Below are 24,878 nucleotides of genomic sequence, written 5' to 3' on the forward strand. Positions count from 1 at the left end.
AAAGGACCAACCTTCAGGACTGCGCCTCCATAAGCTCTACCCAAAGCCGCAGGAGGCTTTGCAGAGTGGGTGCGAACGTTATCCTTTCGCTTCTCAGAACTTGTATTTTAAAAAAAAAAAAAAAAAGTTAAAGAAACTTTATCTAGCCCTTACGATTCCAAAGGGAAACCAGCTGCCTTCCGAAAACGAAGACAGGCCTTTCGGCAGCGTTCGTTTAAGTCAGCGGGCAGGATGGTGGCTGGGAGGATCGAAAGTCTTTGCAACAGGAAAAAAGCTGCAAAGCTGGAAACGGGGCTGTTCCCTTAAAAAAAACAACAACGGTGGGATGTCGCAGCACCGAGCGGTCTTAATCCTATACGTATATTAAGATACTGACCTCTGCTTTGTAAAGAGTTGCTACAATCGTCGCTCGTACCCCAGAGGAAAACCCAGAGGTGATTTCAAGTTGCCGGATCTCGTGGGTGTTTTCCGGTTCCTCGCTGGCCGTGGGGACGGGACGTCCCCGCTATCCCCGCCCCTCCGCTTCGGCCGGCGCTTTGCTGCGGGACAGCCCGGAACGCGCCCTCCCAGGCGACGTTGGCTCCGCCGCGCCCCAGCGTCCTCTCGCGCCGCGCGCCGTGGTCGAGTAACGTATTTCTAGGTGAATTAACGGCGTTGGCGCGCCCGTGTCTTGCATCCACGTGCGACATCGGCGTCGCCAGGCCTGTATTTGTGCTGGCAGCTCGGCCCCCGTCCAAGCCTGTTCTTAACTCCCGGGCTGGGCTTGAGTTTGAGAGCTTGAGAACGCGCTCGGGGCTTTAGGCCTGGCCTAGGCTCTCGGGCGCGCGCCCCGGCTGGGTCTGGCGTGAGTTAGGGGTGAGCGGAGGTCTGGAGCAGGGGGCAAACGCCTCGAGCCCGAGGAATAAAGCTGGGACTTTGCCGCCGGCGCTGCCCAAGCGGTTACAAAAACGCGTAGGCAGGAGTTTTGGAAAAAAAACTCGTCTGCCGTAGACGGGTGACTGCGGCGGGGTCTGCAAACCCCGCAGGTCGGTTCGACCTCCGCGCCTGTTAGCGCAGGTTTCTGTTCCGAGTCTCGTTACCGTTTCTCATCGATTCCAAAAAGTCAAAATTTTGATGCAAGAACAGAATTTGGTCCAGGTTCTCCGGCGCCAGGACGGCTCGCCGATGCTCCAGGGCGCTTTCGCCGGCGGCGAAGGCTTGGTCGGGCAGCACGGCGGTGGCTGGGACGGCGAGGTACTGCCGGCTCAGCCGCGCCACGGCCGGGAAGCGATGCTCGTTGTTCTTCCACCAGTCCAGCGGGTTGGTGCTGCGCTTGCAGAGGGGCTCCACGATGTAATTTTCCAGTTGCTGGTGGATCTCGGGCATGCTCTCCGTCGGGTCCTTCCCCAGAAGGATGTCGTACATGCTCTGGGAGGGGGTGCTGGAGCATCTGTCCTTGTGCTGGCTGCCGGCATCCCCGCCCTCGGCTTTGTCATCCGCGTTTGGCATCCCGAACGGGGTGGCAGATGGGGACTGGGGGTTGAAAACCTGCGACAGCATGTTCTTGACTCTCCTGTGCAGCTCGCTTCTCAGGCCGGGGCTGAGAAACCTCATCTCCTTGAAGCGCGGGTCCAAAAAAGAGGCGATAACCGCTGGGCTCTCCAGCACCTTCTCGTCCTCCGCTAACCCCCAGCGCCGCGTCAGCTCCGACCTGATGTTGCCCACTACCGTCTTGATGACGGCGCCGGCCTCTTCCGACTGCTGTCCGATGGCGGCCACGATCCCGTGGATGCAAGGCATCAGGGAAGACACGGACGCGTTCTGCTCCTCGCGCAGGAAAGAAGTCGCGATCTTGATCGTCCTCATGACCGGTACCAGGTCCTGCAGGAGCTTCCACTGGTGGTCGGCCAAATTCCGGACAGCCGCCGTGCCCTTGGGGTGTTCCTCCAGCACGGACATGATGGCCCACTTCAGCTCCAGGAGACTCTCGCACATTTCGATGGTGGTTATCCAGCGCGACCCCACGTCCATCACCAGTTTCAGCTTGGTTTTATTGATGGCTTCTAACTTGCTGTTTAAGGAGAAGGTGGCTTTTGCGTCCTGCTGAAAATACCTGACGATGCCCCGGGCGGTGCTCAGGGCTTCTTGGACCTGCTGGACGTCCAGCCCGGCTCTGATGCAGAGGTGGAGGGTGCGAGCGGCGCAGCACAGGCTGCTCCAGCCGTAGGCGTTCTTCAGCTGCTGCCGGTTCGCCGCCGCGCTCTGCGGGCTGTCGTGCATAACGCAGAAGACGGATTTGCTGGACAAACCGAATTCGGAGAGGACGGCGTACAGTTTCTCCCCTAAATCGCCCTCCGCTTTGTCTTCGTGGACTCGCTGCGTCTCCATGACGCACCGTGCCCGCCGCCACTCCCCGTCGATGAAGTTGGCCGTGACGGTCAGGTAGGTCTGGCTGAGCTGGGAGGCCCAGAACTCCACGCAGACCACGATGGCCTGGGCCGTCTGCAAGTAGCGTTCCAGGTGTTGCTTGACCACGTTGTACCTGTGCCACAGCATGCTGGAGAGCTGCACGGGCGACGGGAGCGTAAAACTCGGCTCCAGGTATCCGACGAGGAGCCCGAACCCCTTGTCCTTCACCACGGAGAGAGGGTGGAGGTCGCGGAAGATCATCTCCAGCACCAGCTCCAGGATGACGTCGGTCCTGGGCTCCGAGCAGGACGCGGCGTGGTAGAGGCCGCTTTCCGGCGTCATCTGCCGGGATCGTTTGACGGCGACGTTTTCCTGAGCCGAGTAATCGGATTCGGAAGTCTGGTCGTCCTTGAGCTGGGAAAGCAAAGTGTCGCGGATGCTGTGCTTCCTCACCAGGTGCTCCCGCATGGTGGTGGTGCTGTTGTGGAAGGAGAGCTGCTTCTTGCAGACGTTGCACTCCACGTAGGCGTCTCCCAGTTTGGTGTAATAGTTCCACACCTTGGATTTGCGACGGTCGACGTAGAGCGCCGTGCTGCTGCCCTCCGGACCCCCGCCTTTCTCCCTCTTCCTCCTGGACGACGGCCCCAGGTTGGCGGCCGCCATGGTGTAGGTGTTGAAGACCATCGGTAATTCCTCTGAGGAGACAAGCGCGACACGGCCTAGCCTAAAATTTCCATTTAAACCTCCCCGCGGGTCTTCCCAGTCCCCCGCCTTGGCCGAAAGCAGCAGCACCCTGCGGTCGGAAGCCTCGCGGTGGCTGCCGAGCACCGTCTTCAGCCACTGCTCTTTCCACTTTGGGGGGGGAAAAACAGACAAGAAGCCCAAGGGGCGCGCGTCCAAAAAAAGCCCAAAAAGCCCCAAGGGGCGCGCGTCCAAAAAAAGCCCAAAAAGCCCAAGGGGCGCGCGTCCAAAAAAAGCCCAAAAAGCCCGAGGGGCGCGCGTCCAAAAAAAGCCCAAAAAGCCCGAGGGGCGCGCGTCCAAAAAAAGCCCAAAAAGCCCGAGGGGCGCGCGTCCAAAAAAAGCCCAAAAAGCCCGAGGGGCGCGCGTCCAAAAAAAGCCCAAAAAGCCCCAAGGGGCGCGCGTCCAAAAAAAGCCCAAAAAGCCCGAGGGGCGCGCGTCCAAAAAAAGCCCAAAAAGCCCGAGGGGCGCGCGTCCAAAAAAAGCCCAAAAAGCCCGAGGGGCGCGCGTCCAAAAAAAGCCCCAAAAGCCCAAGGGGTGCGCGTCCAAAAAAAGTCCAAGGGGCGCGCGTCCAAAAAAGAGCCCAAAAAGCCCAAGGGGCGCGCGTCCAAAAAAGAGCCCAAAAAGCCCAAGGGGCGCGCGTCCAAAAAAGAGCCCAAAAAGCCCAAGGGGCGCGCGTCCAAAAAAAGCCCAAAAAGCCCAAGGGGCGCGCGTCCAAAAAAAGCCCAAAAAAGCCCAAGGGGCGCGCGCACAAAAAAAATCCAAAAAAGCCCAAGGGGCGCGCGTCCAAGCCCCCCCAAAGCCCAAACCCCCAAAGCCCAAACCCCCCCGAGGCCCCCCGCCGCGCGTACCTTGCACCGCCCGGGGGGCGAGCGGCAGCGGCGGCTCCTCCGCCAGCTCCTCCTTCGGCTGCGCCCCGCCGCCCTCCTCCTCCTCCTCGGGCTTAACGCCCCTCTGCGGCAGCGGGGGGGGTCTCCGGGGGGGTCCCTCTGCCATCGCGTTCCCGGCTCGCGTTCGGAGAAAGGGGGGAGAAAAACGGTTAAAATACGGCGGGGGGCTCTCGGAGCCCGTCGTCCGGAGGGGGTGGGGGAGCTGCGACCCGCGCAATTAAAATTTTGGGGTGAAACGCCAGATCAGGCTGTTTTTGGTGACGCCAAACTGGCGCTGGTGACGTCATCCGAGCCCCCCTTCTGCTTTAGAGGGGCCCGACGCCCCGCGGGGGGGGGGGGGGTTGGTAGCATTTTTGGTCTTAACGCAAGACGGGGAAAACCCGTTAATCCTCGTTTAGCCGGCGCTAACGCCTATTTTTTATTATTTTTTTTTTTTAGGGGTTCGCCTCGGCGTTGCGGTGAGACGTCGCCGGAGCGGACGGGGGCGTTACAAAACCACGTGTAAAGCCGCGGCGCAAACAGCTCAGCGACGAGGAAACCCCGAGCGCCTCGCACCGAGAAAATACCTTCCCTTACCTCCTCTCCGCCGGCGCGGCGAACGCCGGCTCCGACGGCCGGCGGCGGCGAACCAAGGGGTGCCGGGGCGGCTTTTGGGGGGAGACCCTCTCCCCCAGCCGCCCCCTCATCTCCGTCCCCCCGCCACCGCCGCCGCCTGAATTCGGCGCCGCGTTTGGCAGAGGCGTCGCCGGGCTCGACGTCGCCGGTGATGGAGATCGCCGCGCCGGTGATGGAGATCGCCGCGCCGGTGACGTCGCCTCGCAGGTGCCGTATTCAGGGGATTCCACCCCAAAATAAAATAAAAAAACAAACAAGAACCGACCACGTTTTCTCGCTGCCGATCGAGAACGCCGGCGTTGCGTCCGGCACGCACCGATCTAGCTCGGCTGGGGGAAAAACGAGGAGATCGTTAATGACCAGCAGGTCGTTAAATACTCACGCCTTCGTCAGCGGGGATGCGGGAGCCGGAGCGCTACCCTTTCACCGGGAAGTAATTAATCTAGGGCTCCTCTCAAAAGTTCCTGCTGGGGATGGAGGTGGTCGTTAGCGGTGGGGAGCTGGATCTTCAATCCTTATGCTCGGCCCTTGCTAATTAGCCGGGGGTTCGTTAAGTGCCTCCCTCGTTAGCGTTGTTCTGACCCCTCCGGGCCAGCGCTCGTCCCTTCTTGTTTCAGCTGCTAGAAGCGGCGCTAGCCCTGCTACGCTGTCAAGTAGTTCGGTGATGTCAGCGTGATAGCCGTGACGTCAGCGTGATAGCCGTGATGTCAGCGCGATGGCTGTGATGTCAGAGGGCGGATGCGGTGCCAGCAGGGCTGCGGGGCGCTCGGCTGACCCCGGGCTGCTTCAGGACCCTTTCCCCCCATCCCTACCGCAGGCTGAGCTGCGGGTTCCAGCCCAGCGCGTCAGCCCCACGTCACTGGAACGCGTCAAAGTGTCTGAAAAGGACGAAAATGGCCCATTTTGGGGGCTGCAGGGTCGCCCCCCCCACTCCCCCCCCCCCCCGCACCCTGCGTGCGCCTACTCCCCCCGGCCGCCAGGGGGCGCCGCCCCCCAGCCGCGGCGGGTGGGGGAGACGAGGAGGGCGCTCCGCCCGACTCACGTGGACGCCGCCCGCCAATGCGGCGCGCCGCCGGCCTCACGTGAGGAGGGCGCACGGCGGCGTCAGGCGAGGCGGAGGGCCGCGGCTGCAGGCGGCCGCCATGGACCAGGCCGGGAAGGAGAAGGAAGCGCTGCAGCTCCTGGCCGAGGCCGACAAGAAGGTCCGCGGCTCCCAGTCCTTCTTCGCCGGCCTCTTCGGGTGAGTGCGCGCCGCCGGGGTTGAGCCCCCCCCCCCCGGGGCCTGACAGCGGCGGGAGCGGCTGGGGGGGGGGGCGTTGGGAGCTTCTTAGGGGGGCTGGGGGGGGGCGCTGAGGGGGTGTCATGGGGGGGGGGCACTGAGGGGGTGCTGGGGGGCAGGGGAGGGGTGTAAGGAGCTTCTGGAGGTCTTTGGGGTGAAGATGGTAGGTCCTGGGGGGTTTTGGGGTGAGGGATGGGCTCTGAGGGGGTGCTGGGGGGCAGGGGAGGGGCCTAAGAAGCTTTTGGGGGGTCTTTAGGATGAAGGTGTTGGCCTCTGGGGGGTTTTGGGGTGAGGGGTGGGCACTGGGGGGGTGCTGGGGGGCAGGGAGGGGGTGTTAGGAGCTTCTGGTGGGCTTTGGGATAAAGGTACTGGGTCCTGGGGGGTTTTGGGGTGAGGGGTGGGAACTGTGGGGTGCTGGGGGGCAGGGGAGGGGTGTAAGGAGCTTCTGGAGGTCTTTGGGGTGAAGGTATTGGCCCCTGGGGGGTTTGGGGGTGATGGGTGGGCGCTGAGGAGGTGCTGGGGGACAGGAAAGGGGCATTAGGAGCTTCTGGAGGTCTTTGGGGTGAAGGTGTTGGCCCCTGCGGGGTTTTGGGGTGAGAGAGGGGTGGTGGGGGGCAGGGGAGGGGTGTAAGGAGCTTCTGGGGGGCTTTGGGGTGAAGATGCTAGGTTCTGGGGGGGGTTGGGGTGAGGGGTGGGCATCGTGGGGGTGCTGGGCATGGGAAAGAGGCACTGGGATCTTTTGGGGGGCTGCGGGGTGGGCACTGGGCGAGGGGAAGGGGTGTTAAGAGCTTTGGGGGGGGGTTGGGGTGAGGGGTGGGCACTGAGGGGGGGTGGCAGAGGGTGTTTGGGGTGCGGGGGCTACGGACGAAGGTGTTAAAAACCAGGCAGCGCGCTTGTCGCCTCTCCAGTCATCGTAAACTCGTCCCTCGCTTTCGGCGTGGGTTTTACAACCAGTTCAAACGGGTTTTGTTTTGTTTTTTTCAAAAAAACCCTTTAAATTCCGCCGTGCGCAGTCCTGGCTGGCGGGAGGTCGCTGGGGGGGCTCCTCGGGGCTGAAGGACCCCCCCCCTTCCTCCGGGGGTTCCGTTTGCCCCCTTGGTGCCGCTCAGAGCCGTCTCTCTGCCGGTTCTGCGCCCTGACCAGGCCTGGCTTTAACTCCGGCTTTAGGCAGCTGCAGCGCTGGGGGAGAAACGAGAGGTGCCCCGCGCTTAACGTTGCAAAATTCGCCTTTAACCGGGCGATTTCATAAACAAGAGCGAGGCCGTCGCTTGCCCGACGAGGGGGAGGTTTGTTTTCCTCGAGAAGGAGACGCCGGGGCAGGTTTTGTGCGTGGCGGGGACCGGAGCCGTGGTTTCTTCTGCCCTTCGCTTCGCCGTGCTGTCGCGTTTCCTTCAGCTCGCCCTCCTTAACGTTATTTAACAGCTCCAAATTAACGTCAGACGGAAAATTCGGGTGTTAAGCGGTGATTTCCAATGGCGGTTGGGATTCTCTGAGTTAAAAGGCCGTTTCGGAAAGCGCCGAGATCTCCCCGGTTGTCTCGAACGGCCTGGAGTCGTCGTCAGCCCTGCGCGCCTGAAGTCCGGCTGCCGAAATCCGCCGGATGCTTTTATTGTCCTTTTAGCCCGGTTATCGGCCGGCGTTCGGCGGGGACGTCGTTGCCGGGAGCGCGGTTGGTTCGCCGGCCTTGATGCTTTCCCTCTTTTTTTTTTTTTGGGGAAAACTTTGCTGCTCGAACCGATCCGAACTGGTGGAGCTGCCGACTCCGGCGAGTCGCTCCTGCCACGTCCCTCGCTGCGGCGGGAGGGAGGAAACGTGAGCAAAGCTGCTCAAACTCGTCCTTAAAAAAAAAAAAAAAAAGCTCAAAAACCACAAATATGACCTCTCCCTTCTCTGGGTTCTGGCTGCGGCGACGATCGGCGGCCGGGGGGGTCTGTTTTGGGGGCCGGGGGGGTCTGTTTTGGGGGTCGAGGGGTGTTCCAGCCGCTGCTGCTGTGTCCCCGGCAGCAGAGGGAGGCCGTGAGCCGGGGCTTTGCCGACGGGAGCAGCGTGGGCTCGTTTGGGTGCTGCGGGATGATTCCCCCGCTCGTTAATTATTCATAAAAAAAGCGCTTCGGTGAAGGACTGGCCCAGCTCCCGCCGTCTAGAGCTGGGGGGGAAAGGTTGGGGTACGTCCCCACGGCTGCGAGCGTGATTCCTCCGGCTTCGGCTCGGAGCGAGCAGGCAGCAAACCTGCTTTTCCCTCCCCCTCGGCCTCCGTTTTAATTGCAGCTTCCTGAGAAAGTCCTGCAGGGGCCGGCTGCCCCTGCCCCTCGAGCCGGGGCAGGCTCGGCTGTCTCGGCGGCTCGCCCCAGCGAGCCTCTCTTGCGCTTTTTGGCAGCTGCAGTGGAGTAATGTGATTTTTTTTTTTTTTTTTATTCCGCTCGGGTGCGGAGTTTGATCTTCCCAGCAGTCATTTACGCAACGCCCGGCTTCTGTTTGCTTCCAGGGGCTCCTCCAGGATAGAGGAAGCATGCGACATCTACGCCCGAGCGGCAAACATGTTCAAAATGGCCAAAAACTGGAGCGGTACGTACGCGCGCGGCCGCCGGCTCTTTCCCTGGGCTGGGGGTGCAGCCTCCTCGCCTCCTGCGGGGAGGAGCGAACCCCTCTGGCTCTGAAAGCTGGCGCGGGCTCGATGCCCCTGGCTTATTTCAGCTCGATTTTGAGCTGCCCGCGCCCAGCTTTTCCACCCCGTTTCTCTGAAACGGTTAAGACGACGCTCCTGAGCTTCCCCTCTCCCCCTCCAGCCGCAGGGAATGCCTTCTGCCAGGCGGCGCAGCTCCACCTGCAGCTGCAGAGCAAGCACGACGCAGCCACCAACTTCGTGGACGCGGGCAATGCCTTCAAAAAAGCTGACCCGCAAGGTAAGCGCTCGATTTCCCTCCAGCATTCCAGAGCCGGGGATCGTTCAGCCTCCCGAGCTGCGGTGGGAGACACGAGCACCCGTAAAACGCCCCAATTTCGGTTCCCAGAGGCCGCCTGTCGCGCGTCCCCGCTGGGTTTTTGCCCGTTACGCGAGGCTTTCTCCCGGTTGCGTGTTATCCCATCCTCTCCACACCTTGGGGAGCGAGCCGAGATGCCGTGGGCTGGATTTTGACGTGTTTCCCGGAGCCGCGAGCCGCTCCGGCAGCCGACGGCAGGCAAGGCTCACCTCCGCAGCCAGCGTGCCTGCCGGGTGACGTCGGGAATCCCCGTGCCTGACGCTGAGCATATGGCTTCGGCTGAAGCCGCAGAAGGGATTCGGTCGCGATTCGCGTGGATGGCGCTTCGTTTGGCTCCCTTCGCTTCGTTAGAGCAGCTCGTTAGGGAGCCGAGACAGGGAGGGACGTTCTGGGGTTGATGGATCAGCCGAGAGGAAACGCTTCTCCTTCCCGACGGCCGGCGTTTCGGCTGGCTTCGGTGGGGCGAGTCGGGGTGCCCTGCGGGTTCCCCCGTGGGTGGTTTGGATCCTGGCTCTCTCCCGCGCGATCTGGAGCGCAAGAGGGGGGTGCGGCGGTGGAAGCGGGACCCTTGCGTTTGGGATACGAAGAGGGGAAGGGGCGCGAGGGCCGGTCTCGCTTTCCTCGCGTGCCGCGGCGGAACGCTTTGCCGTTACCGCTGGTTATCTGCGCCGGGGCCGGATCGGTTTGGGTGATTTTCAAGGGAAGATAACGAAGTAATCTGAGGAGAAAGCAAATTTAATCGCGTGGAGGATTTGCTTAATCTCCCGGAGATCTGTGTTCCCGTTATCCGCTCGCGACCTGCGTTTTCCTCTCTCGGGTGGCCGTGCGAGCCCGTGTGCCGAAACGCGCCCGCTCCCCCGCCCCAGCGCCTTGTGGCTTTTGGTAAACCGGAGGGGGAAGGCGGAGGCTGAGGCTCTTCCTAACGGAGCAAAAACCTTCCGGAACAGACGGGAATTCACCGTGGTGGGGATGGGTCTGTGCTAGACGGAGCCTTCTGGCAGGTGAGGTGTTCGGGGGGGGGGCGGGACGGGCCGGGACGAAGACACAACCCTGTGGGTGAACTTGTGGAGAGAAAAACGTGGTTAAATACCGCCTGCGCGTCCTCGATGAACCGACGTCGGCCTCGGGCTAAGGGTCCTGCCTTTCCCCGGGAGCCGCAGGCAGCGGCGCCGGAGGGACCTCGGGTGGGCTGCGACGCGAGCGTGGGATCCAGCCCCGCTCCCTTCTCTTCCCTCCGCTGCCCCCGTCCCTCCTCCACCGCCAGCCGTCGTCCCACGTACCCGGGGCTGGGTGCGGCGAAGCCGCGACTGTGACAGCCGTCAGTCAGCCCCTCGGCTCCCTGGTGGGGAGCTCGGCGAGCCTGGCAGCTGGGAGCAGTCGGAAAAAGAATCCGTCTCCCGGAGCCTGGCATTTAACTGCGGCAGAATTCCTCCCACGCCCCTTCGGAGACGGCGAGGGGAAGGTGCCTCCTCCTGAAATACAGCAAAACGCTGGGTTTCGACCGGCCGTGGTGGATCTGGGCGCTTGGCGCAACCAGCGCCTCTCCCTTCGGATGAGCTTCTGGATTGAAACACCACAGCGGGGGCCAGTCGAGTTAAATCCCACCCCACGGGCGGGGGGGGGCTCCCGGCTTCATCCTGTGGGGCAGGAGTGGGGATTGACCGCATCCCAAACGTACAGCGCTCTGCATTTCAAACACCCTGCGCCCCAAACAAAGGCCTTTTGTGTCTGGGAAACAAATAACTCGTGGTGGATGGAACGGCTCCGGGTTCTGCTTTTCTGCGCTGGGCACCTCGGGAGAGGCGTCCTGTCCCCCCCCCTGCTCCCCTCCGCCCCGGCGAGCCGGGCTCTGGTGGAAGCAGCCGCAGCTCCTCGGCACCCGGCTGCCCGTAAAGCCTAAACCCCTCCGCCTGCCCCTGGGCTGGGGAGAGCTCCCGTCTGCAGCAGCGTCGGGGCTTCAAATACGTAAAAAACCAGAGCTGCTGGTCTTGTTTTGGGTGGTCCGAGACCTCCGCAGCCTGCCTGGCGCTGGCTCTTGGCCATCAGCTGCCGAACGCCGGGGCACGGGGACGCGAGGGACCCTGCCATCCTCTGACGGTGGCGGCCGCCGCTCGCGTCCTCTAAACTTCCCTCGAAGTCTGTAGTCTCGGCGGTTTTTCTTGAGTAGCTCTTGATTTTTGGTTTTTTTTTTTGGAGCGTGTTATAAACACACGGGAGGCTGCGAGCGGGAGGGAGGGGTGGCAAACAGCCCCGCTCTTCCACAACGCCCGGGCTCACAAATCTCTTCCTTCTCTCCTCAGAGGCCATTAACTGTTTGATCAGAGCCATCGAGATCTACACCGACATGGTAAGCCCGGCCGAGCTCGCCTCGCGTTCCCCCGGCAGGGAGGGTGACGAGGCCGAAGGCTCCGACCCACCTCTCAGTGGGGGGGCTCGGGTGTTTTATTCCACCTTGCTGGCATTAAGACGGGGCTGATGGAGGAGGATGGGGCCGAAACCAGCACCCAGCGGGCCAAAGCCTTCCCTGAGCGCTGGGAAGGGCGAGCTCTGCCTGCCCTGGGAGCAGGGATTGCTCTCCCGTTGGGCTCGGAGCGCTATTCCAAGCCCCCGGCCCAGGCGTTCAAACCCCTTTCTGCTTCCAGGGTCGCTTCACCATCGCCGCCAAGCACCACATATCGATAGCAGAGATCTACGAGACGGAGCTGGTGGACATCGAAAAGGTAAACGCGAGGGGGAGAGGGGAACGCCGGAGGGCTGTCGGGGCGTGGGGGAGGCACGGCTGCGCGTCCTCCCCGTTCCCTAAACGCCACCTTCCGTTCAAGCGGGGATTTTGGTCAAATCCCGAAGGTTTTGTGGCTCGGGAGGGCTTTGCTGATTCACCGCAACCCCGGCAGATGAGCTCAGGGCTGTCCCGCCTGCTCAGGGTGACGTAGCCCCAGCAGGTCACCCTTTCCCCTCCGGCTGTTCTTCTGCCCCGAAACGCTGCTCCGCTGGGGGTGGCTTTGAACCCCAAATACCAGCGACGCTTCCCGGCGCGTGTCAGCCCTGCGCAAACCCGGGAAGACGCTTGGAACGGCCTTAACGCCGCAGCTAACGAGATGGGGGGGGGGGGGGGGGAAAAAGCTTTGGGCTCGCGTGGGTGTTTGGGAAGTGCGAGAACGGTTTGTTTGGAGCCATCGGAGAGAAAATCGCCGCTAGCGATGGAGGTGGCGAAGCCCTGCGGCTTCCCGGAGGGAAGGATGCCGTTCCTACCCCCGTGGCTCCGCATTCTGACTCAGTGGGGTGGGGTTTTTTTTGTTATTCCTGGGGAATAAACCAGGTTCGTTTTAAAGGGAAACAAGTTTCCACACCCTGCGTGGATCTGATCTGGGCTTCCGCTCGCTTGCCGAGTTAATTTAGGGTTGTTCTCGACACTCCTCCCCGCCAGCCTGTTTGACAGCTCCTGGGAATAACCCTGCCGGTCGCTGCTCCCCGGGAATAGCGTAGGGATTAGCCCTCGGGCCGGGCTCCGACGCTGCGGGGAAGGGCCGAGCTCGCTCAGCCGGCTTCGCCAGTTCCCTCCTCTTCCTCGGCACCGATCCGACGCTCTCCGTAGCAGCGATACGATTCGTCTTCAAATTTAGCTGCCCAGTGGGTCCCCGGCGCTGTTGGCAGGAGACGGGTGCGAAACGCGCCCACGGGCAGCCGGGAGATGAGCCGCCCCCTTAAAAAATGGCCTGAAAAGAGGAAAAATAACTTTCCCCTGGGGCGGGAGCGAATCTTCGCTCGTCTCGATAAAGCCGCTGGCGTTTCGCCCCGAAGGTCCTCCTGCCGCGCTGACCTTGCCTCGGCGGGGAGTTACCGGCCGGTTGCCGCCTTGGGATGGGAGCCGGCCGCGGCGTGCCAGCACAGATGGCGGCGCGGGCAGCGGTAGCTGCGTGGGCGGCTCAGAGCAGGCGCGCGCCCTGCGAGGCCGGGCTGGGGAGGATTCTGCAGGCTCTGCAGCTCCCGTATCTTTGTGGGTTTTTTTTTTTATATATATATATGTATTTATTTATTTTTTTTAACGGTGTCGCCTTCCCCCTAGGCGATAGCCCACTACGAGCAGGCTGCGGATTACTACAAAGGGGAAGAATCCAACAGGTAAAGGCTCCGCTGCGGGCGGGGCAGCCCTGCCCGCTCCCGGCGCTGCCGCCGCAGCTCCCCGTGCGGGATCGCCGCTCCGGCGCGGCCCGGGATAGGTCAGGAAAAACAGATGGTGGCCGAGTTGCTTTTGGTTTTTTTTAATTTTAATCTCCAAAACGATTTCCCCTCGGCGTTGGCGTCTCTTCGCTTGCCGCCCGCTTCCTTCCTGATCCTCACCGCCGGCTTCTGAGCCGCGCCAGGGCTGGCAGCGTTTTCTCCGTGCCGTGCCAGGCCGGGAGAAGAGGGCTCCCGGCGCTGCTCCGCTCGGCAGCTTCCCCCCCTCCCCCACGCCTCGGGGAACCCCAATTCCCAGCGTTGGGGTGTCAGGGGGGCCTCGCGGGTGGGGTTGTGGCCCCTGGCTGCCCCGAGCTCTCCGTTATCCCCGCAGCTCCGCCAACAAGTGCTTGCTGAAAGTGGCCACGTACGCGGCCCAGCTGGAGCAGTACCAGAAAGCCCTGGAGATCTACGAGCAGGTCTGCGCCTCCTCGTTGCGACGGCGGCGGTGGTGGGGGGAGACGCGTCCTCCCTCCGGGCTCGCGGGGAGAGGGTTCCTCTCCTCCGGTGGGAGCTCCCTCGCTCGGGAGAGCTCCGACCCCTCCTCCCTCGCCCTCCCCAGGTGGGCACCAGCGCCATGGACAGCCCCCTGCTGAAGTACAGCGCCAAGGAGTATTTCTTCAAGGCGGCCCTCTGCCACTTCTGCATCGACATGCTCAACGCGAAGGTGCGGGCAGGGCGGGCGCGGGGCGGGGCGCGGGGCGGGGGACGGGGCGCGCGGCCCCTCGGCGCCCGCCGGCGGAGGGTGGGGAAGGGGCTGGGGGGGTCTCTCCTACCCTCCGGGCTAGCGGCGGTGCTGGGACGCTTGCCGCTGCTCTAAATAAGCTCCTGAAACCAGCCCGCCCGCATGAGCTTCTCCCCTCGGGGGTGCTCCCTCTCCCCGTCCGTCGCCTTCTCCCTCTCCCCGTCCGTCGCCTTCTCCCTCTCCCCGTCCGTCGCCTTCTCCCTCTCCCCGTCCGTCTCTTCTCCTTCTCCCCGACCTTTTCCCTCTCCCTCTCCTTTTCCCTCTCCCTCTCCCTCTCCTTTTCCCTCTCCCTCTCCCTCTCCTTTTCCCTCTCCCTCTCCCCGTCCTTTCCCCTCTCCCTCTCCCTCTCCCTCTCCTTTTCCCTCTCCCTCTCCCTCTCCTTTTCCCTCTCCCTCTCCTTTTCCCTCTCCCTCTCCTTTTCCCTCTCCCTCTCCTTTTCCCTCTCCCTCTCCTTTTCCCTCTCCCTCTCCCTCTCCTTTTCCCTCTCCCTCTCCCTCTCCTTTTCCCTCTCCCTCTCCCCGTCCTTTTCCCTCTCCCTCTCCCCGTCCTTTTCCCTCTCCCTCTCCCTCTCCTTTTCCCTCTCCCTCTCCCTCTCCTTTTCCCTCTCCCTCACCCTCTCCCTCTCCCCATCCTTTTCCCTCTCCCTCTCCCCGTCCTTTTCCCTCTCCCCATCCATCTCCCTCTCCCCCTCCCTCTCCCTGTCCTTCTCCCTCTCCTCCTGCCCATCATCCTCTCCTCATCCTCCCCTCCAGCTGGCCGTGCAGAAGTACGAAGAGATGTTCCCGGCGTTCACGGAATCCAGGGAGTGCAAGCTGGTCAAGGTGAGGAGCAGAATTCCCTCTTTCCTCTCAGCTGCGTCACCGGGGAGGAAACGCCGTCGGGGCCGGGATCGCGGCCCGGGGCCGGGGCCGGGATCGGCGGCAGCCTGGCCTCTCCCCGGGAGGCTCCTGGCCGCGGTGGGCTCGGCTCCGACCCCCTGCCGCGCGCCAAATCTGTTCTTGGGGAACGCGGGAGCGGGGGAGGCGCTGGCCTGGGGTCTCCCCCCTTGGCCGCCCTCTCGGGGGGCGCGGGGGGGGTCTCCCCTTGCTCATCCCCCCCCCCCCATCCCTGCTCTTCCAGAAATTGCTGGACGCTCACGAGGAGCAGAACATCGACGGCTACACCGACGCGGTGAGTTTAAACGCGGGAATTCACCCCAAAGGCCAAGGTTGGAAGGAGCCCCCTCCTCCCCCAGGCTGTGCTGCTCCGGACGCCCCCCCTTCTTCCCAAATAACGCCTCCCTCCTCTTCCTCCCCCCCCGCAGGTGAAGGAATACGACTCCATCTCCCGCCTGGACCAGTGGCTCACCACCATGCTGCTCCGCATCAAGAAAACCATCCAGGGCGAGGAGGAGGACTTGCGCTAGGCAGGCGGCCGCCCCCTCCCCGACTTTGCCATCACCCCCCCTCTTCCCCTTCTCCGGAGCCCTTCCCCTTTTCCGGAGCCGTTCCCCCCTCGGCTCTGCCCCCCCCCTTCCCTTGTACATGGCCCCCTCTTCAGATATTTAATGGTGTAATATATTTTGAGCTCTCCCCCTCCGCCCTTCATGCCAGGGGTCCCCCCATTCTCCCCGGGGGGAGTTTGTGTATCCCTCCCCCCATCCCTCAGGGGGGTGAGGAGGAGGAGGAGGAGGAAGGCAGGCGCTGCTGCATGCGTTGGCGTCGACCGCGGGGTTCCGCTGGCTGTAGTGCATCCTCGCAAAGGCAAATAAAACGTTGCATGAGCGGAGACCTGCGGGCCCTGCGTCCCGGGGGGGCTGCGGACCCCCCTGGCCCCCCAAACCCCAGTTCTGGGGCTGCCTTTGCCCCCCCGGAAGGGTAACGCTGCCCCCGGCCTCGTTAAGGCTCCCTGGGGTTCATTAACGAGCCTGTGCTGTCCCCTGCCCCACAGCCCCCCCCCGTGGGGGGCCCTGTCGTGCCCCCTCCCCACGCCCCCCCCCCCGGCCTTGGGGTCCCCCTGTGCCCCATGGCCTCCCCTCAGCCCCGCCCCCTCGCTAAGGCGCCGCCCCGGAGGCGGAGTCACAGCGCACGCCCCGCCCCGGAGGCGGAGTCACAGCATACGCCCCGCCCCGGAGGCGGAGTCAGCATACGCCCCGCCCCGGAGGCGGATCCACAACACACGTCCCGCCCCGGGGGCGGAGCCACAGCGCACGTTCCGTCCGGGGGGGTGGAGCCGCTGCGCACGCCCCGCCCCAGGGAGCGGAGCCACTCCCCCCCACAGGCCTCCACCAAGCCGGAGCGGGCGCGGCACCGACGTCAGGCGTCGCAGCGGTGACGTCGCGGCGGCGGCGCCGGGGCGCGGAAGGCCCCCCCCCCGGTGCGGCGGCGGCGGCGGGGCGGTCCCGGCGGTGCCGGTGCCCGGTGCGGCGATGGCGGGGCGGTGCCCGCTGGTGGAGGACAGCTTCAGCCGGCTGGCCTCGCAGAGCAACGTGTACGGGCTGGCGGCGCTGGCGGGCGGGGAGGGCCCCCGGCGGGCTGCTGGCGGCCGCGCTGAAGGGGAAGGTGATTTACTTCCGGTACCACGACCTGCGGCAGCGGCTGCGGCCCGTCGCCAGGGAGCTGCAGTTCACCTACATCCCGGGTGGGGCCTGCGGGGGGTCAGGGGTCGGGGGGGAGGGGTTACGGGGGGGTCAGGGGTCATGGGGAGGGGCTGTGAGGGCACATGGAGGGGGTTATGGGGGTCAGGGGTCATGGGGAGGGGTTACGGGGGCCGAGGGAGGGGTTATGGGGTCAGGGGGAGTGGCTGTGGGGGTCAGGGGTCATGGGGGGGGTCAGGGGGAGGGGTTACGGGGGTCAGGGAAAGGGGTTATGGGGGTCAGGGGTCATGGGGAGGGGTTATGGGGGTCAGGGGGAGGGGTTATGGGGTCAGGGGGAGGGGCTATGAGGGCACATGGAGGGGTTTATGGGGGTCAGGGGTCATGGGGGAGGGGCTGTGGGGGTCAGGGGGAGGGGTTATGGGGCCAGGGGAGGGGCTATGAGGGCACATGGAGGGGGTTATGGGGGTCATGGGGAGGGGTTATGGGGGTCAGGGGTCATGGGGAGGGGTTATGGGTCAGGGGTCATGGGGGAGGGTTTGTGGGGGGTCGGGGAGGGGCTGTGGGGTCAGGGGTTATGGGGCGGGGGTTACAAGGGGTTATGGGGTCAGGGGTGAGGGGTTACTGGGGCTCAGGGGCCATGAGGAGGGATTATGGGGTCACGGGGGGTTATGGAGGTCAGGGGTCACGAGGCGGGGCTACGAGGGTTGTGGGTGAAGGGGCGTGAGGGGCTGTCTGCCCATTTTGGGGGTCAGGGGTCACAGCGGGTCAGGGGTCAGAGGGCAGGGGCTTGGGGTCTCCTGGGGGGGGACAGGCCCTTACGGGGGCTGGGGGCTCCTGGGGGGTCCCAAGGGACTGGGGGGGCTCCTGGGGGGGTCCTGGGGGGTCCCAAAGGACTGGGGGGCTCCTGGGGGGGTCCTGGGGGGTCCCAAGGGACCGGGGAGGCTCCTGGAGGGGTCCTGGGGGGTCCCAAGGGACCAGGGGGGGTCCTGGGAGGTCCCAAGGGACTGGGGGGCTCCTGGGGGGTCCTGGGGGTCCCAAGGGACTGGGGGGGCTCCTGAGGGGGTCCCGGGGGCTCCTGGGGGTCCCGGGGGGCCGCGGGGGTGGGACCCCCTCTCTGAGGGTCCGCGGCCGCAGTCGACGCCGAGATCGTCTCCATCGACTCCTTCCCGAAGCCGCCCCCCCAGCGCGGCCTCGTGGTCGGCATCACCTTCATCAAGGTAGGGCCCCGCCCGGGGGGGGGCCGGGGGGGCCGGGGAGGGGGGGGCACCCCGCTGCCACCCCCCTGCCCCCCCAGGACTCCGGGGACAAAGCCAGCCCCTTCCTCAACATTTACTGCGACTACGAGCCCGGCTCCGAGTACGACCTCGACTCCGTGGCGCGTAAGTGTGACCCCCCCGGCTCTGTGACCCCCCCCGGCTCTGTGTGACCCCCCCGGCTCTGTGACCCCCCCCCCGGCTCTGTGTGACCCCCCCGGCTCTGTGTGACCCCCCCGGCTCTGTGTGACCCCCCCAGGCTCTGTGTGACCCCCCCGGCTCTGTGACCCCCCCCCCGGCTCTGGTGACCCCCCCGGCTCTGTGTGACCCCCCCGGCTCTGTGTGACCCCCCAGGCTCTGTGTGACCCCCCGGCTCTGTGACCCCCCCCCCGGCTCTGTGTGACCCCCCCGGCTCTGTGACCCCCCCCGGCTCTGTGACCCCCCCAGGCTCTGTGTGACCCCCCCCGGCTCTGTGACCCCCCCGGCTCTGTGACCCCCCAGGCTCTGTGTGACCCCCCCCGGCTCTGTGTGACCCCCCCGGCTCTGTGACCCCCCCGGCTCTGTGACCCCCCCGGCTCTGTGTGACCCCCCCGGCTCTGTGTGACCCCCCAGGCTCTGTGTGACCCCCCCCAGGCTCTGTGTGACCCCCCCCGGCTCTGTGTGACCCCCCCGGCTCTGTGACCCCCCCGGCTCTGTGACCCCCCCCCGGCTCTGTGTGACCCCCCCGGCTCTGTGACCCCCCCGGCTCTGTGTGACCCCCCCGGCTCTGTGGTGACCCCCCCCGGCTCTGTGACCCCCCCCAGGCTCTGTGTGACCCCCCAGCTCTGTGACCCCCCCCCGGCTCTGTGTGACCCCCCCAGACTCTGTGACCCCCCCAGGCTCTGTGACCCCCCCGGCTCTGTGTGGCCCCCCCCGGCTCTGTGACCCCCCCTGGCTCTGTGTGACCTCCCCTGGCTCTGTGTGACCCCCCCAGACTCTGTGACCCCCCCGGCTCTGTGACCCCCCTTCCCAACTCCGTGTCCCCCCCTGTGCTCCGTGTCCCCCCCCAGGGCTCCGTGTCCCCCCGCCCAGGGCTCCGTGTGCCCCCCCGTGCTCTGTGTCCCCCCAGGTTCCATGTCCCCCCCCGCCATGCTCCGTGTCCCCCCCCCCCCCGTGCTCCGTGCCCCCCCGGGCTCCACCCGTGTGTCCCCGGGGGCCGCAGCAGACGCCCCGGGGTGCGGGGGGGTCTCGGGGGGGGTCTCGGGGCGCAGCCCCTCCCCTGAGCTCCCCCCCCCTCCCCGCAGAGAGCTGCCTCAACCTGGAGCTGCAGTTCACCCCCTTCCAGCTCTGCCACGCCGAGTGCGTACCCCCCCGCGCCCCCAACCCCCCCGCGCCCCCAAACCCCCCCCCGCCCCCCCAAACCCCCCCAACCCCCCCGACCCCCCTCCTCGCAGGGTCTGCGTCGCCGACAGACCCGAGACCGTTTTTTCTGCTGAGCGGGAACGACCCCTCCATCCACCTCTACAGGGAGGTGAGCGCGCCCCCCCTGCCCCCCCTTCCCCCCCCCTTTTCCTGCTTTCTTTACCTCCGTTTTCCCACTTTTTTCCCCGTTTTCCCACTTTTCCCCCCGCCGCTCTCCCGCAGAACGAAGGCTCCCACCAGTTCGAGGAGCAGCCGGTGCAGCACCTCTTCCCCGAGCTGCAGGAGCTGCCCAGCAAGTACGGCTTTGGGGGGCCGCACGGCTTTGGGGGGGCCGCACGGTTTGGGGGGGCTGCACGGCTTTGGGGGGGCTGCATGGGTTTGGGGGGCTGTATGCTTTGGGGGGGCTGCACGGCTTTGGGGGGGCTGTATGGGTTTGGGGGGCTGCACGGCTTTGGGGGGCCGCACGGGTTTGGGGGGGCCGCACGGGTTTGGGGGGGCTGCATGGGTTTGGGGGGGCTGCATGGCTTTGGGGGGGCCGCACGGGTTTGGGGGGGCCGCACGGCTTTGGGGGGCCGCACGGCTTTGGGGGGGCTGTATGGGTTTGGGGGGCTGCACGGCTTTGGGGGGGCCGCACGGGTTTGGGGGGCCGGCACGGGTTTGGGGGGGCTGCATGGGTTTTGGGGGGGCTGCATGGCTTTGGGGGGCCGCACGGGTTTGGGGGGGGCCGCACGGGTTTGGGGGGGCCGCACGACTTTGGGGGGGCTGTATGGGTTTGGGGGGGCTGCATGGCTTTGAGGGGGGGTTGTACGGGTTTTTGGGGGGGGCTGCACGAGTTTTTTGGGGGAGTTGTATGAGTTTTTGGGGGGTTTGTATGAGTTTTTTGGGGGGGTTGTATGAGTTTTTTGGGGGGGTTGTACGAGTTTTGGGGGCTTGTCTGAGTTTTGGGGGGGGTTTTACAAGTTTTGGGGGGATTTGTAGAAGTTTTGAGGGGTTTGTACGAGTTTTTTGGGGGTTTGTAGGAGTTTTGGGGGTTTTTTTACGAGTTTTAGGAGGGTCTGTACAAGTTTTGGGGGGGTTGTAGGAGTTTTTTGGGGGGTTTGAACGAGTTTTAAGGGGTTAATACGAGTTTGGGGGGGTTGTATGAGTGTTTTGGGGGGGTTATAGGAGTTTTGGGGGGGTTGTACGAGTTTTGGGGGTTTGTATGAGTTTGGGGGGATTGTAGGAGTTTTGGGGGGGTTATAGGAGTTTTTTTGGAGGGTTTGTACGAGTTTTGGGGGTTTGTAGAGTTTTGGGGGGGTTGTTCAAGTTCTGGGGGGTTGCAGGAGTTTTGGGGGGTTTGTGGCCCCCCCGCTCCGGCCGGGTCTCACCCCCTCCCCACCCCGCCAGCGTCCTCTGGCTCGACGTCTGCAACGTCCCGGCCGCCGGCCAGCGCCTCACCGCCTTCGGTTGCCAGAGCGGCTACGTCCGCGTGGCCCGGGTGGACCAGGCCAGCCGCGGTGAGAGCCCTCCCGCCGTTCACCCCCCCCCCCAAAACCCGTTAACGTGGACTAACGAGCCCTCGTTAACGACCGCAGCGGTGCTCCAGAGCTGGAGCATCCAGCAGGACGGTCCCATCTCCACGGTCCTGGTGTTCCCGCTGCCGGAGCCGCCGCCACGCGCGCCGGTGAGTCACCGGCGGCACCGATCCCTCCGGAGCTCCGGATTTTTCGGAACCGGTAACGCTCGTTATCTTCTCCCAGTTGACGCCGTCACCGCGCAGGGCTACAGCGTCCTCGTCACCAGCACCATCGAGCTCGCCGTGGTGTACCGGTGAGCGTCGGGGATGGCGCCGCCGCCGCCGCCATCGGCGTTTTCCGCTTCCCTTCACCGTTCCCGGTTTTTTTTTTTTCCAGGGACGTCTTAACCAACGGATTGAGCGACCAGTTGGTTTTACCGGCCAGCGACCAGTACGACAGCGTCCTCTGCGCCTTGGTGACCGACGTCGACTTCGACGGCGCTCGCGAAATTCTTCTCGGCACTTACGGGCAGGTGGGCGACGGCGGTCGCCGGCGGGCGGTCGCGCGGCCCGGCACGGCTCTCCGAGCCGTGCCGGGCCGCGCGACCGCCCCGCCGGCGTAACCCGCGTCGCCGCCATTTCTCCTCATCCTCTTTCCGCCGCAGGAATTGCTTTGTTATAAATACACCGGCGCCGCGGCGGAATGCGCCCGGTGAATTCCGGCTCCTCTGGACGCGGCGTTTTCCCAGCCCGCTCCTCTCCATGCTCTACGCCGACCTGACGGCCGACGGGCTCTGCGAACTCGCCGTCGTCTGCCTGAAGGGGCTCCACGTCCTGCAGGTCGGCGTCATCCCCCCTCCTCCCCGTGAAATGGCGGCGCAAACCGCCTGGAAAATCCCAAAAGGCGGAAAACGGCGGCCGCCTTCACCGCGCCTCTCCCCGCGGCAGCACAGCCTGGAGCGACGGCGCGGCGCCTCCCTGGAGCGGCTGCGGGGGGAAGCGGAGCGCAGGGCGGTGGCGGAGGAGTGACCGGAGGCGGCGCCGGAAAGACCCCCCCCGGCTGTACCCCCACCAATAAACAGGCGGCCCGGCGATTTCCCTCAAATCTCCACGAGTTCCCTCAAATCTCCACGAGTTTCCCTCAAATCTCCACAGTTTTCCCTAACATCTCCCCAAACCTCAAATCTCCCCAAATTTCCCAAATCTCCCCAAATTTCCCAAATCTCCCCAAATTCCCCAAATCTCCCCAATTTCCCACCAATCTTCCCCAAATTCACAAATCACCCAAATTTCCCTCAAATCTCCCCAAATTTCCCAAATCTCCTCAAATTTTCCTCAAATCTCCCCGTTTCCCTCAAATCTCCCCAAATTTCCCTCAAATCTCCCGTTTCCCCCAAATCTCCCCAAATCTCCTCCAAATCTCCCCAAATTTCCCTCAAATCTCCCGTTTCCCCAAACTCCCAAATCACCTCAAATCACACAAATTCCCACAATCTCCCCAATTCCCCAGATCTCCACAAATTTCCCTCAAATCTCCCCAAATTTCCCTCAAATCTCCCCAAATCTCTCTCAAATCTCCTCAAATTTACCCCCAAATCTCCCCATTTCCCTCAAATCTTCCCAAATTTCCCTCAAATCTCCCCAAATCTCCCTCAAATCTCCTCAAATTTCCCCCAAATCTCCCAAATCTCCCTCAAATCTCCTCAAATTTCCTCAAATCTCCCCGTTTCCCCAAATCTCCCAAATCTCCTCAAATCTCCCAAATTTCCCTCAAATCTCCCCGTTTCCCCCAAATCTCCCCAAATCTCTCTCAAATCTCCTCAAATTTCCCTCAAATCTCCCCGTTTCCCCAAATCTCCCCAAATTTCCCTCAAATCTCCCCAAATTTCCCTCAAATCTCCCCAAATTTCCCTCAAATCTCCCCAAATCTCCTCAAATCTCCTCAAATTTCCCCCAAATCTCCCAAATCTCCCTCAAATCTCCTCAAATTTCCCTCAAATCTCCCCGTTTCCCCCAAATCTCCCAAATTTCACCCAAATCTCCTCGAATTTCCCCCAAATCTCCCCAAATTCCCAAGTGTCCCTGAATTTCCCCAAATTTCACTCAAATCTCCCCAAATTTCCCCAAATCTCCCTCAATTTCCCCAAATCTCCCCGAATTTCCCTCAAATCTCCCAAATTTCCCTCAAATCTCCCCAAATTTCCCCAAATCTCCTCAAATTTTCCTCAAATCTCCCCGTTTCCCTCAAATCTCACCAAATTTCCCTCAAATCTCCCCCGTTTCCCCCAAATCTCCCCAAATCTCCCTCAAAATCTCCCCAAATTTCCCTCAAATCTCCCCGTTTCCCCAAATCTCCCCAAATCTCCCTCAAATCTCCTCAATTTCCCTCAAATCTCCCCAATTTCCCCAGATCTCCTCAAATTTCCCTCAAATCTCCCAAATTTCCCTCAAATCTCGATCTCCTCAAATTTCCCTCAAATCTCCCCAAATTTCCCTCAAATCTCCCCGTTTCCCCCAAATCTCCCCAAATTTCCCTCAAATCTCCCCGTTTCCCCCAAATCTCCCCAAATCTCTCTCAAATCTCCTCAAATTTCCCTCAAATCTCCCCGTTTCCCCCAAATCTCCCCAAATTTCCCTCAAATCTCCCCGTTTCCAAATCTCCCCAAATCTCCCTCAAATCTCCTCAAATTCCCCCAAATCTCCCCATTTCCCTCAAATCTTCCCAAATTTCCCTCAAATCTCCCCAAATCTCCCTCAAATCTCCTCAAATTACCCCCAAATCTCCCCAAATCTCCCTCAAATCTCCTCAAATTTCCCTCAAATCTCCCCGTTTCCCCCAAATCTCCCCAAATCTCCCTCAAATCTCCCCAAATTTCCCTCAAATCTCCCCGTTTCCCCCAAATCTCCCAAATCTCTCTCAAATCTCCTCAAATTTCCCTCAAATCTCCCCGTTTCCCCAAATCTCCCCAAATTTCCCTCAAATCTCCCCAAATTTCCCTCAAATCTCCCAAATTTCCCTCAAATCTCCTCAAATTTCCCCCAAATCTCCCCCAAATCTCCCTCAAATCTCCTCAAATTTCCCTCAAATCTCCCCGTTTCCCCCAAATCTCACCAAATTTCCCCCAAATCTCCTCGAATTTCCCCCAAATCTCCCCAAATTCCCAAGTGTCCCTGAATTTCCCCAAATTTCACTCAAATCTCCCCAAATTTCCCCCAAATCTCCCTCAATTTCCCCCAAATCTCCCCGAATTTCCCTCAAATCTCCCCAAATTACCTCAAATCTCCCCAAATTTACCCCAAATCTCCTCAAATTTTCCTCAAATCTCCCCCGTTTCCAATCAAATCTCACCCAAATTTCCCTCAAATCTCCCGTTTCCCACAAATCTCCCCAAATCTCCCTCAAATCTCCCAAATTTCCCTCAAATCTCCCCGTTTCCCCCAAATCTCCCCAAATCTCCCTCAAATCTCCTCAAATTTCCCTCAAATCTCCCCAATTTCCCCCAGATCTCCTCAAATTTCCCTCAAATCTCCCCAAATTTCCCTCAAATCTCCCCGTTTCCCCCAAATCTCCCCAAATTTCCCTCAAATCCCCGTTTCCCCAAATCTCCCCAAATCTCTCTCAAATCTCCTCAAATTTCCATCAAATCTCCCCGTTTCCCCCAAATCTCCCCAAATTTCCCTCAAATCTCCCCGTTTCCCCAAATCTCCCCAAATCTCCCTCAAATCTCCTCAAATTTCCCCCAAATCTCCCCATTTCCCTCAAATCTTCCCAATTTCCCTCAAATCTCCCCAAATCTCCCTCAAATCTCCTCAAATTTCCCCCAAATCTCCCAAATCTCCCTCAAATCTCCTCAAATTTCCTCAAATCTCCCCGTTTCCCCCAAATCTCCCCAAATCTCCTCAAATCTCCCCAAATTTCCCTCAAATCTCCCCGTTTCCCCCCAAATCTCCCCAAATCTCTCTCAAATCTCCTCAAATTTCCCTCAAATCTCCCCGTTTCCCCAAATCTCCCCAAATTTCCCTCAAATCTCCCCAAATTTCCCTCAAATCTCCCCAAATTCCTCAAATCTCCCCAAATCTCCCTCAAATCTCCTCAAATTTCCCCCAAATCTCCCCAAATCTCCCTCAAATCTCCTCAAATTTCCCTCAAATCTCCCCGTTTCCCCCAAATCTCCCCAAATTTCCCCCAAATCTCCTCGAATTTCCCCCAAATCTCCCCAAATTCCCAAGTGTCCCTGAATTTCCCCCAAATTTCACTCAAATCTCCCCAAATTTCCCCCAAATCTCCCTCAATTTCCCC

The 24,878-nt window shown here is 62.5% G+C and overlaps 3 protein-coding genes across 3 annotated transcripts; 2 read left to right on the plus strand and 1 right to left on the minus strand.

Annotated features, from left to right (window-relative positions):
• Positions 1-105: 105 nt before the first annotated feature.
• On the minus strand, positions 106-4,767 carry LOC142074050 (E3 SUMO-protein ligase ZBED1-like). Its single transcript, XM_075134465.1, has 3 exons — positions 4,593-4,767; positions 3,978-4,133; positions 106-3,083 (listed from the first exon to the last, which is right to left on the minus strand). The coding sequence occupies exons 2-3, from the start codon at positions 4,120-4,122 to the stop codon at positions 1,048-1,050; spliced, it is 2,181 nt and encodes a 726-aa protein (XP_074990566.1). The 5' UTR covers positions 4,123-4,133; positions 4,593-4,767; the 3' UTR covers positions 106-1,047.
• Positions 4,768-5,705: 938 nt separating this feature from the next.
• On the plus strand, positions 5,706-15,621 carry NAPA (NSF attachment protein alpha). Its single transcript, XM_075134530.1, has 11 exons — positions 5,706-5,871; positions 8,396-8,475; positions 8,697-8,813; positions 11,192-11,238; positions 11,534-11,611; positions 12,958-13,013; positions 13,444-13,528; positions 13,672-13,776; positions 14,607-14,675; positions 14,974-15,024; positions 15,158-15,621. The coding sequence occupies exons 1-11, from the start codon at positions 5,774-5,776 to the stop codon at positions 15,257-15,259; spliced, it is 888 nt and encodes a 295-aa protein (XP_074990631.1). The 5' UTR covers positions 5,706-5,773; the 3' UTR covers positions 15,260-15,621.
• A 555-nt stretch (positions 15,622-16,176) lies between these two features.
• KPTN (kaptin, actin binding protein) lies at positions 16,177-21,683 on the plus strand. The gene is given in 14 exon segments (XM_075134498.1): positions 16,177-16,347; positions 16,349-16,473; positions 17,564-17,646; positions 17,724-17,808; positions 18,966-19,020; positions 19,116-19,146; positions 19,148-19,192; positions 19,306-19,379; positions 20,470-20,579; positions 20,658-20,892; positions 20,976-21,111; positions 21,244-21,270; positions 21,272-21,418; positions 21,527-21,683. Coding segments are annotated over 14 exon segments (1,320 nt in total). The 5' UTR covers positions 16,177-16,261; the 3' UTR covers positions 21,608-21,683.
• The last annotated feature ends 3,195 nt before the right edge of the window (positions 21,684-24,878 follow it).

Source organism: Calonectris borealis, chromosome 32 (genome assembly GCF_964195595.1).
Source record: "Calonectris borealis chromosome 32, bCalBor7.hap1.2, whole genome shotgun sequence".
NCBI classification, from domain to species: domain Eukaryota; kingdom Metazoa; phylum Chordata; class Aves; order Procellariiformes; family Procellariidae; genus Calonectris; species Calonectris borealis.